The following is an 11,217-nucleotide window of genomic DNA, read 5'->3' as shown; positions in this document are numbered from 1 at the left end:
CTAGGCATGCTGCAAACTAATCATGTGTGGTAGCCCAATAAAAGAGATGTATTTGCTTTCAAACTAAGCCAGTCACGTGGTCATTGTAGCAAGGACAGAGCATAGGACTGAGATTGGAGGTCCAACACTAACTGAGAGGCTGACTACTTTTAACCTTAAAAATGCTAAGTTCGAGATTCTGCTAATCTTGAATACGTACCGGTCTAAAACTATCAGTGTAATACTCTGCTTGCAAGAACTGCTGCAAGTCTCCAACATTGTTTAGAGTTGCACTCATTCCAATTATTTGAGTAGTTTCTGTAAAACAGAAGAGGCAGATGTTGTCACAAGACACACTTATTACTATGCTAGTGAACTACCCGTCAAGAATGACCAGGGAGGGACGGGAATGGGGACCAGGGATGGAGCGCGGCCTCCCACTACCCCACGCTCCTGCCTCTTCCCAAGAGCAGGGGGAGGGGGGAAGCTTGCCCCACCATCCCCTCTGTCATCACCCTGCACCGCCACCACCTCCAAGGAGCGGGGCCCGGGGGGGGTGGGGGAGGGCAAGGTCAGTGGTGCTGGATCTACTCCCCTGCTCCATCCCGTCTGTCCTGGCGGTGCTCCGCCATCCCACTGTCCCCGCAACTGGCCTTATCCCCCTGCTCCGTCCTTGCTATTATGGCGATGCTCCGCATTCCCACTCCGCCCCCCTCTGCCATATTCAAGCTTGAGAGTTGCAAGAGTCCCGTTCCCTCCCCCACACCCTGCCGTCTGTGAGGAGCATTCCGATTGGGTTTCAGTAAACACTGTGATTGGCTGCTGAGACAACCGATCAGAGTGCTACAAAAGCGTGACAGACAGACAGACAGACAAAGCCCTTTATATATACAGAATACAGTACCTATGACAAAAATGCTTAATGCCTTATTCAGGGTCTATTTTATCATTGCATTATTTTGCTATTTGCATTATTCTATTTTATCATTGCAACACTAAGCCATTAAGGAAAGGAACTAGTATCTAAAAATTATGGCAAGAGAAAATGTTTGGAATCAAATTTTAAAAAGCAATGTACACAGCAGCTTTATTTATCCATTTCAATAAAAATTAATTAGAGCTTTTTATGTGCTGTAATAAGAATAGATCTCTTTCAATATAATAGTTGCTCTACCGAAGCCTAATCTTGTAAATCTAATAGATGAGCTACAAAAATATATTAATGAAAGAAAGCCTCCCAATGCATGGAGGCATTAACAGTTTCACTGCATTCTGTGCAACTCCAGTGCTGTTCATAAAATCTTGTTCTTAGCTTCCGAAGAAGCCCAAATTTGGTTTGGCAGTTCTCAAAGTTCTCAAATTTAACAGCTGACCCGCTTATTAATGTAATCACCCAGTGGTACTAAAATATCAAAGCTTCAGGAGACTAAAATGTATTTAAATAAACAAAGAAGAATGGAACTTATATTTCTTGTGGTAAAAAAGTGGCCTTGGCAAAAGTTTTAACATATATAGGGCTCAATCTAACTTAAATTGTCCTTGCTTTCATGTAACCTCTTCTATCATTTGTACTGACAAATGCTTCAGTGGTCCCTGAAGCCTTTATAACCATTTAACAGGAAGAAGAAGATAACCGTCTGGAAGAAAGATTTCATATCACACTCTGGAATTTCTGAGAGGAAAGAGAATTATCAGAAGACTACCCCATGAAAACAAGCAACATACCATGCATGTAGAAAATAACTCTAGTAATCCAAAGTGAAATACACTGTTAAAGAGCCAAGTTCTGAAAAAATTTAGATACGCTCAAACCAAAATAAACTCATCTAAATTATGCAGCCTCACAAGATTTTAATAAAATTTATGATGGTCCTGATGCAGAGGTTACTTACTGCTGGTGTACAGAATTTTTGCAAGAGTCATTTCCAGGATAGCACCACGACTCCCTTCACCAATCATGTGCAACTTTGAATAAAAAGTTGAGAATGGGAACTGTTAAAATAATTACAGACTTTTCCATCCCTGTACATACAGTCACACCACACAACTTCTTAACATTTTAATTCAGAAAACACATTGTCAGGTATGTCTTTGATATAATTTTATTGAATTTTGACTGTAAACCTTCCTCAATAAATATCACCTACTAAACATATATTTCACTAAGGAGAGTGAGGAAAAAGTTAATATCACTGGTATTTGTTTACCACTGTCTGCCTTCCATTTAATTAAAACAAAATGGTCATAGGAATGGCATTTCCTGACCTGACCACTACTAATTGTAGTGATATTTATTATTAGTTAATTTTAAAGTATTTTATGCATCTCTGTCCAGAAGAATGTGAACTGCAAAAGGTAGTGCTGGCTTTTCTTTTATTAACAGCCCACTACAAGTACGAAATTAAAGAGAATCCTAAAAGTTTTTTTTCTGTTTATATTACTACATATAATTGAAAGAAACAGGTTAATGCGAGTCATATTGTATAAACATATTTTCTGTACATTGTTTATTATGAACTGAAGTGACACCTTTTAGTTTATCTTAGAGGTGGTACAATTGTTTGTTACTCCCAGGAACAGGACAGAAACTGAATTGTGACCATGTGATCTTGCCCTGCAATATTTTAGTTAATACCAAAAACGGGCCTAAATTGTGAGTTAACTAAAGCATAATCAAGATGATCTATTAAAGTGTCACTTAAAGTTTGTTTTATTCTACTATGGGTTGTATGCTCATCACCTAACCACTCAATGGCTATTTGCTGAATAAGTTTGATGACTATCTTTAAGTAACTGTCGCATGGAGAGACAAACGGGGGGGACCCAAAAGGTCAAGGGGGGAACCCTGGGAGCAGAGGTCAGGGGACGAACTGAGGTAAAAAAGTAAAATTAAGAAAGTGTACTCACCTGCAGTGAAACCTGCAGCGAAGCTGGAGCACCGGGAGGAGCCCGTGTGAGCCATCAGCTGCGCTTTCATACAGCTGCGGCCAGCCGGTGACATCAGCGGCAATTACCGGTTGGTGGGGATAGAGAGGACAGTCCCCAAAGAGGCGCGGGAACAGACGCCGAGAGAAACCCCAGCCAAAGGGGTCTGCCGGAGGCTCGGAGCGGCACAAGAAACGGTGATCCCCAACAGAAGAGGATCCGATGCCTCACGCGGCAAGGGCGGAGCCACTGACAGCAGCGAAGGTAAACCCGTACTCCGGTGCGGAGAAAGGAGGGGAAGGAAGACAGAGGCTGGAGAGACCCCGAGCCCGGCAGCCTCCGCAGAGAAGGGGGAGGCACTGATCCTCCCTCCAGCTTCCAAACAGGTGGGACAGTGGAGGGACCTGGGGGACCTGAGGGTACGCCCCAGGGACAGCGACGATACTGAGAGGGCCCAGAGAGAGGGCAGCACCGTTGAGAAGGCCCAGAAAGAGGGCAAAACTAATGAGGAGGCTCAGAGAGAGAGAGGGCAACGTTACGTGGGGCCAAGACCAGAGAGACCGGGGATAACCCTGAGGTCTCGCGACCACGGGGGGCGGGGAAAGATTTAGATAGCCCCTAAGCGGAAAGGGGGTGCTGGGAGGACAGGAGTGAGCCCTGGAGGCCGGATATGAGTACTGAGGTATACCTTGGGTGAGGTAGGAACACGCAGTGCTGGTGGAGGTTTTTTTTGTAAAGTATTTTGTGCTTCCCCAAGTCAGGAGGGGTTGAGTGTAGAGGGAAGAGAGGTGAACCGAGGGGAGAGGTACGCCTAAAGATTAGGAGACATCCATTGTGCAGGAGAGCAGCCACAGGACCAACAGTGGCCTGCCAGGCTGGGTATAGGGCGAGGTAGAGGGGAGGTGGAGCCTTGCAGAAGACCGCCGGAGGAACGAGTGGCCAGCGAGGGAGCCTGAGCAGTACCGAGCGCCCCACTGAAGAAGATTCAAAGTCGTGGCAGGCGAGAAAGGGGCGGAGTGCGTCATGAGTAAACACCTCCTCAAAGGACCAGCTGCGACAGCGGGGCGGATATTGGTGTGCACCCGGATCACAGCCGCATGGGACAAGTGTTCGAGGCCAGGTGGGCACAGTAACCTTCTCAAATACAGGATGTGCCAAAATTCAATAGAAACCCAGATCTCATTCGTAGCTGTGCGATTCACGACCTACTTCATATATAGAAGTTTGCCAAGTACAGATGATACACTCAGCTGCTTGCTACAGCTATATACGGCCCCCATCTACTTGGCAAAACCTCTTTTTTGTGGAGCAGGAGGGAGGGAACCTACACCTGCGAGGTATCCAAGCTGTACTGTATCAAGAGTCCAGCCACCAAGAGAGCAATACTGTACAGAAGGGGTTGTCAACTGGGGGTATGCATACCCCTGGGGGTACTTGGGAATGCCCCGGTGGTATGCAGCATGGAGAAGCGGGGGTACTTGGAAAGCGCGCTGCTGTACACCACTGCTTGGTGGTGCACTTCCCAAGTACTCCTACTTCTTTTGCCGCCATCACTTGCTGCCACCCACGTTCCACCCCCCGTTCATCAACTGGCCGCTGGGGGGGACTCCCCTCCCTCCTGCTCGTCCAGGGGGTACGGTCCAGGAGGGATACCCACCAGAAGAGGTGGTACACTCCTTAAAAAAGGCTGAAAACTCCTGCTGTACAGGACAAATGTTAGCCAGTTACCAACTTGTTAAACAGTGTTTTTCACTACAGTATGTGCATGATAATCTGCTAGAAAATATATATTTCTGTAAATAATTAAAAAGGTACAGCATGTTAATAAACCTATTGCAAACTACTTTAACAAACCTCATCTACTACAACTAGGCCCAAATCACCAATTCTTCTGGTTTCAATCAGAGCATTCACCAAGCCATGTCCTTTTTCTATAGTAGCGATGTACAGAGATTTCTTTGTTCTCCGCTTGATTGGAGGAAATCTTCCTTTACTGCCTGCATATTCTTCCACCAGGAAACCTAGCTCTACTCCAAAACTTGACAAAGCCCAAACCTGCAGTGTAATAAAGCGCAAAAGTACAGATTAGATAAAGAGGAAATGAATATCAACATTTAATGATATTGATCTGCAACTGACTTCAAGGAGGCATAAATTCAGGATTAAGGCCATTCAAAAAAACAACAACAAAAAAACAAAACAAAAAAACCTCCGTGAGAAAACAGTTCTCCACCTGTATGTCAGGATTTATGTATGTGTATGGAAAGGTGCCCACAAAGTAAGGCAGGGTGAAAATTTGCAGTACACTAATTGAATGCTCTGGGGCACAGTGTTCACGCTCAAATATCAATAGCTAAATTCACAACCTAAATTACTCGGCAGTAACTTCAGTAGGTAGACAAGCCCTTGGGATAAAGGTCTCAACCAAAGCCAATGAATACTTCATTACAGAGAACAGTGTGACAGCCTCTAAACTAGACTAAAAAACAGAAGCACCTTCTTCATTTCCTGGATGATATTTGTTTAAGATATGCAAACTAGGCCTGTGTGAAGCGGCTGGTATTTGCTTCGGATTCGGCTGATTCAGGGGACAGAAATTAGATTTGGTGATTTGAATCACTGTCCTAAATCAATCTGGCCAAATCTCCAAATCAAACAGGCCCCATCCCCAGCCCACTCTCCCAGCCCCATCAATGGCTGCCCTGCCCAGCCCCAGTGTCCCAGCACTTAAAAAAACCCCACACAAAACAAAAGCCCTGCACTCATCGGCTGCTGCAGTGGCTGTTGGGGCCTCTGGGGGCTCATGGCAGAGTCCTCCCCATGCAGCGCAGGGCAGTGGGGGGGCAGCGGGGATCACGAGCGCGCCCGCAGCGCCCGGGATGGCTGCTACAGCAGCCAGTGAGTGCAGGGCTTTAAAAAATTTTTTTTAAGCACCGGGATGCTGAGGCCAAGCGGGGCAGCCGTTGACAGGGCTCGGGAAATGGGTGGGGGATGGAGGCTCATGGCAGCATCCCCCATGCCGTATGGGGCAGTGGGGGACAGCGGGGATTGTCCCCCTGCCTGGCAGGAGCCATTGAGTGCAGAGTTTTTTGTTTTTTTCTTTGAAGAGCCAAGACACTGGAGTCAGACAGGGGAGGAATTGATGGGGCTGGAAGAGTGGGCAGGTGGGGGTTAGTGGGGCTGGGGGAGCAGACAAGGGATGGGGCCTGGCATGGGTCCCCCCCATGGTCTCCTTCCCCCTCCTCCAGGGCCCCCCCACCCCCTACTTACTGGCATGGAGCCTGGGCCCCCGCCGCCTACTTACCAGCACAGAGCCCAGGTCCAGTTTCCTGTGGTGGCAAGTGGGGACTGCCCAAATCGCCGAATCTTTTCCAAATCGATTCGGACCTTTTTAATTGGTTTCCCGATTCAATTCAGATTTGGAGATTCAGCTGCTGAATTGGGCTGAATCTCTTCCAAATCGAATCAGCACCCAAAGCTTTGCATAGCCCTAATGCAAACATGTTTGTGTTAGAACTTTTGGATGGCTTAATTTGAGGCTTGAAGTAGTTTTCTAACATTACTGGTAAAACAAATGTACAAAGTTGCAGTGCAAAGTACAAATAAACAAAATCAAAAACAGTTTCCACACCTTTTCCTGGACAATAGCCACGTAAGGCAGAATCATTAAAACATCTTTCTGCCCGCAGAGTAATTCTTGAAGAATTAAAATTTCAGCTACAAGTGTTTTTCCACCACTGGTTGGCAATGAATATATTAAATTCTTTCTTTGTTGCAGAGATTCTAATGTTAAACAAGTGTGCTGCCACTCTGTAAAATGAAGATAAATGAGTTATTTTGTGTTCTCTTTTCCTCTGCTTTAATATATATGTTTATGAAGAATTAAGATGTTTTCTGTATTGCTGAAGGATATGAATAGAACTTGTCAGAGGATTTTCATTAATAGAGCTCCAAAAACAACTGATGATTCAGCCTACCAAATCTTTTTCCTTGTCAAAATCACTAAACAAAATATTCAATATGCCCCTGGCTAATCACACAGAAAGCTCCATTCTTCAGGTAAAGTCTATACAACAGTGGTTCTCAACCATTTCAGACTTAAGGCACCCCTTGGAAAATGCCAGCTCTTAGCTTTCACTCATTTCTTGACTACAGAAAAATAATAGTGCAATTTTGCTGCAAAGAATTCAGAATGACCACAAGAGGACAGAATGTTTTTGACACTCTGGAATCCTATTTGACATCTCTGGGTTTATCTTGTGAATCATGAGTAGCTGTTTGTACACCTAATAGTGCTAATATTGTGTGGCACCCCATAGAACACTAAAAGAATTTCACAGCACCCTGGTTGAGAGTCACTGCTGTACAGTAACATCCTACTACCCAGAAGATCCAAACAATTGAACACTTTCAGAAGCTATTAAAAACAGTTTCATGCAAGATGATAGAATCCATCATTTTAAACAAATGAAGTAAGCTTCAGAACAGGAAGTGTACTACTGACAACATATGAAGAGTGCTATTTGCATTTCTTTACCTCACACATAAACCAGTCATGTGTCAAATAAAGGCCCTTACACATCTAACCAAATTATCTTCACATAATATTAGTTTTTAAGAGAAACTGGAACACTCAGACATTGCCTAAACCTGAAATATATAGCAAAGTGGCCAAACAAGCAACCGTTGTAAGTTTCTGTTCTAAGATCACACCCAGTGGTTGTAACTAAAGCCCTTACACCTCTAGTATATGGCTTGTGCTTGTTAAAAGAACACTTCAGTAAAGTAACGTCTATGCTTAAGATTTAATCTATTGATAACTTAATGCCTCTGCTTCACTGAGGCATACGCTATTATACATCATCAACCTATTTTAGCAGCTTTTTGTAGTTTAGAAAATACTAAATTTGTCTGCCATATACAAAGCCAAACATGATAGACTTTGGTGAAATGTTTGAGATAACTGGAAATGAGAGCAGGATAATCTTGCAGTAACAATGATGCATACACTATATGAAGTAGCTCCCTCATGTTTTGGCTCCTAACATCTAGAAAAGTACTTGAACTGAAAACTCCAAGTATGTTTTAAATTTTGTGTTCAATACTTGAACACAATAATTTAGTTCAATACTTGAACTAAAAACTCCAATATTTTTAATTTTTGTCCTTGGTGAGGACTACAGCCTTCAGCTCTTTGGGCAGTAGAATGTTAGATATTGGAATTCTTGGATGAAATGAATGCAACTTTCAAGAAGTCTCCATTATCTCATACACACAATACCTGGAAGACCTTGTGACCCCAGATAAACTAGGCATGGAGTGGGAGTACAAAGCTATGATTAGAGTTGTCATACTGTACAGGCCTTGGAATGGCTGCAGCTGCAGACAACAGCATTATAAACTTTTGCATTAATCCAGTACTGCTATATTCTAGTAATTAACTCAAAGTTAATGATGCACACATGCCAAGCACACAAGACTTTTTGAGATCTAGAATGTCACTGTCATGGGGCACCTTGCTACCCCGCTCCTAGAGAGTGGAAACTGCCAGGGAGAGAGAGCCCTGGCAGGACATAAGGAGCACAGCTGTGGGTTGCCCTGGCAACTAATGAGAGTCAGCTGGCCAGAAGGGGCAGGGCTTGGCCCTCATAAAGCCCAGGGCTGAGGCCAGGCTAGCAGTTCCCTGCCAGCAACCAGAGGGGCAGGAGCTCCTGCAGTTAGGATGTGGAGAGAAGCCTAACAGCAAGTACTGCTGTGACATGGAGCAATGTGGTTATAGCCATAGGGTGTGTGTTGAGTTATAGCCAGGAGGCTTGAGTTTATGTTTGGTTGTGAGACTATACCGGTGGTTTGGGTGAGGCTATAGGGGTTGGAGGAGGCCTCATAGGGACCCCAGAGGCGTGGGGCCCTAGTGCCACTGAGGGCGCAGTATTCTCAGGGGGAACCCCAGTGGTATGGGAACCCCAGCGCCAGTGAAGGCATAGCGCCAGTGAGGGCGCAGCTTGCGGGGCGTAGACCCCAGCCCCGGAGAGGGGAGGCTTTGAGAAGCCCCAGTAGGGGCACAGCAAGCCCCAGAGAGGGGGCAGTGTTATGAGGAAGCCCAGTAGGGGCACAGCAAGCACGATGAGCCCCAGAGAGGGGGCAGTGTTATTAGGAAGCCCAGGATGGGCACAGCAAGCCCCAGAGAGGGGGCAATATTATTAGGAAGCCCAGTGCGGGCACGGTGAGCCACTGAAGAAGGGCTAGTGCTGCGACAAACCCCGGAGCAGGGTAGGGTGCTGCGGTTGCCCCCGTGAGAGGGGGTAGTGGCACGGTGGCCCTGGGAGAAGAGGGTAGCAGCGCGGTGGGCCTGAGAATCAAGCGGCGTTGCCGAGAAGTCCCCAGAGCGGGCGCAGAGAGCCCCAGACGGGGGGCTGTATTTTAGAAGCCGGAGTTCGGGCGACATTGCAGGGGGAGCCCCAGGAGGGGGCACTAGTGTAAAGGCCCCAGACAGGGGGCGACACTATAGAGAATGCCCCAGAAAGGGGCAACAGTACAGGGAGGCCCCGAGTGGGCTGGGAGAGCCCAAGAGAGGGCGAGAGTACGCAGAGGAGGCCTGAGAGATGGGCAGTGTGTGTATATATATGAGAGAGACATACCAGCGTCTATCCCAACAGCGAGGCTTGGGGCGTGGTATTAGGGGTTGGTAGGAGCCACGTGTAGCCCATAAGGCTAGGGTGCCTAAGAAGCACCCAGAGTACAGGGAGACCCCTGGTGGGTCCGGGAGAACACGGGGACAGAGGTCCCAGTTAACCGTGCCGAGGAGACGTAAGGCAGCCTCCCAACTTAACTTAAGATGGAAGACGTGGCGGGCAAGAATAGAGGGTGCCCTTGGGCCGACTTGGCACGGTGAGGGGGCCGTAAGGAGATCACGGCCCTCCTATAGGACTCCACCGTGACAGTCACAAATAGTCTTTACAAAACCTCTCTGAAAACAAAGGAAGCTTTAAATTCAGTTTAAGCAGTAGGCTTTGTTTGAAGTTCAAATTTCAATCAGTAATTCAAGCAAAAGATATTTGAGATCGTTGTGGTCTATCAACACTGGATTAAAAATGTAGGTTCTACTTACAATGCATTCAAAAGTAAGATAATGCTTCCCTAACAGCTTTCCAGACTTTCCAGTTTTCTGTCAACGTATCATTATTTGCACACCATTAAAAAAAACTAGGAGACAACCTTATACTGAACCACATATATATCTCAAAAATAAAACAGCCAAACTAACACACTGTCTTGAAGAATATACTGAATGCAACTGTGTGTAAATACTACTACTATGAAAAGAGGTGGCACAACCAAACCTGGTGAAACACATAGAGAACGTAACAATATTTTCACACCAGAGCAAGTACATCTGGCACATCTCTGAATAAGGATAGCTTAACTATCTCTATACTGGTTATCAGCTGATTAAATTAAAATTTTACTTACCTAAATAGAAATAACATTGCTTTAAAGAACTACAACGATATTCAGCCATTCTACTACCCATATGCAAACATCAGAAAAAAACATTCAGAAAACCATAAAGTGAGAATAGCAATCCAATACTGACCCCCTAAAGTTTTAAACTGAAATCATGTTTTTAAGTTGTCACAACTTTAAGGAACATGAAATGCTTGGGGTGGATGAAGTCCAAGTTAAAATTACTTGTATGAGGTTTCCTTCAAATTTCTTGTGGTTATTTACTGTATCCATTATCATCAGGGATCCTGGTTTTTTGATTAAAAATTGCAAATTCTCCGATTAAAAACCCAAAATCTGTGATAAAAATTAAAGGCCCTCCACAGGCCCTCCAGCGCTGCTGGTGCCCTGCACTCCCCCCCACAGCCTCCTCAGCCCTCCTGATGCCCCTCACTCCCTCCCAACAGCCCCCACGTCCACAGATGCACACAGACACTGACACCCATCCCAGCAGGTAAATGTGTGTGGGGGGGAAGAGGTGCGGCAGGGCAGGGGAAAGGGAACGTGCTGGGAGGGGGTAGATCAAGAAGGCAGGGAGCATATCCCTGTGCCCACTCCCAGGAGAAGGGCCGGGGAAGAGGGCAGGGGTGCCATTCTGTGGGCCTCACATGCCGGCCAACCTGATGGGAGGGACTTGCACACGGAGGCTGCCACCGCAACTCTGCCACTGCACCCTGCGCTACCATCTCATGGCCACCCGCACAGCTTTGCAGGTTAAGTGGTGCAGGGCATGGCAGTGCAGTGGCAGCCACCATGTGCGGGCCACATATATGCCACCAGGCTGGAGGGTCGGGGGGTTCGGGGGGAGGA

At 46.2% G+C, this 11,217-nt stretch overlaps 1 protein-coding gene across 1 annotated transcript in view; it reads right to left on the bottom strand.

The window, feature by feature from the left end:
• HELQ (helicase, POLQ like) overlaps positions 1 to 11,217 on the bottom strand; it is a 32,605-nt gene that overhangs the window by 17,273 nt on the left and 4,115 nt on the right. Inside the window, exons 2-4 of the mRNA XM_014527477.2 lie at positions 4,759 to 4,959; positions 1,872 to 1,944; positions 200 to 297 (exon numbers count right to left, since the gene is read on the bottom strand). Of these exons, the coding sequence (XP_014382963.1) occupies positions 200 to 297; positions 1,872 to 1,938 (165 nt within the window). The 5' untranslated portion in view covers positions 1,939 to 1,944; positions 4,759 to 4,959. The remainder of the gene's footprint in view (positions 1 to 199; positions 298 to 1,871; positions 1,945 to 4,758; positions 4,960 to 11,217) is intronic.

Source organism: Alligator sinensis, unplaced genomic scaffold (assembly GCF_000455745.1).
Source record: "Alligator sinensis unplaced genomic scaffold, ASM45574v1 scaffold1188_2, whole genome shotgun sequence".
NCBI lineage: Eukaryota > Metazoa > Chordata > Crocodylia > Alligatoridae > Alligator > Alligator sinensis.
This window is presented reverse-complemented; position numbering and strand designations above follow the sequence as displayed.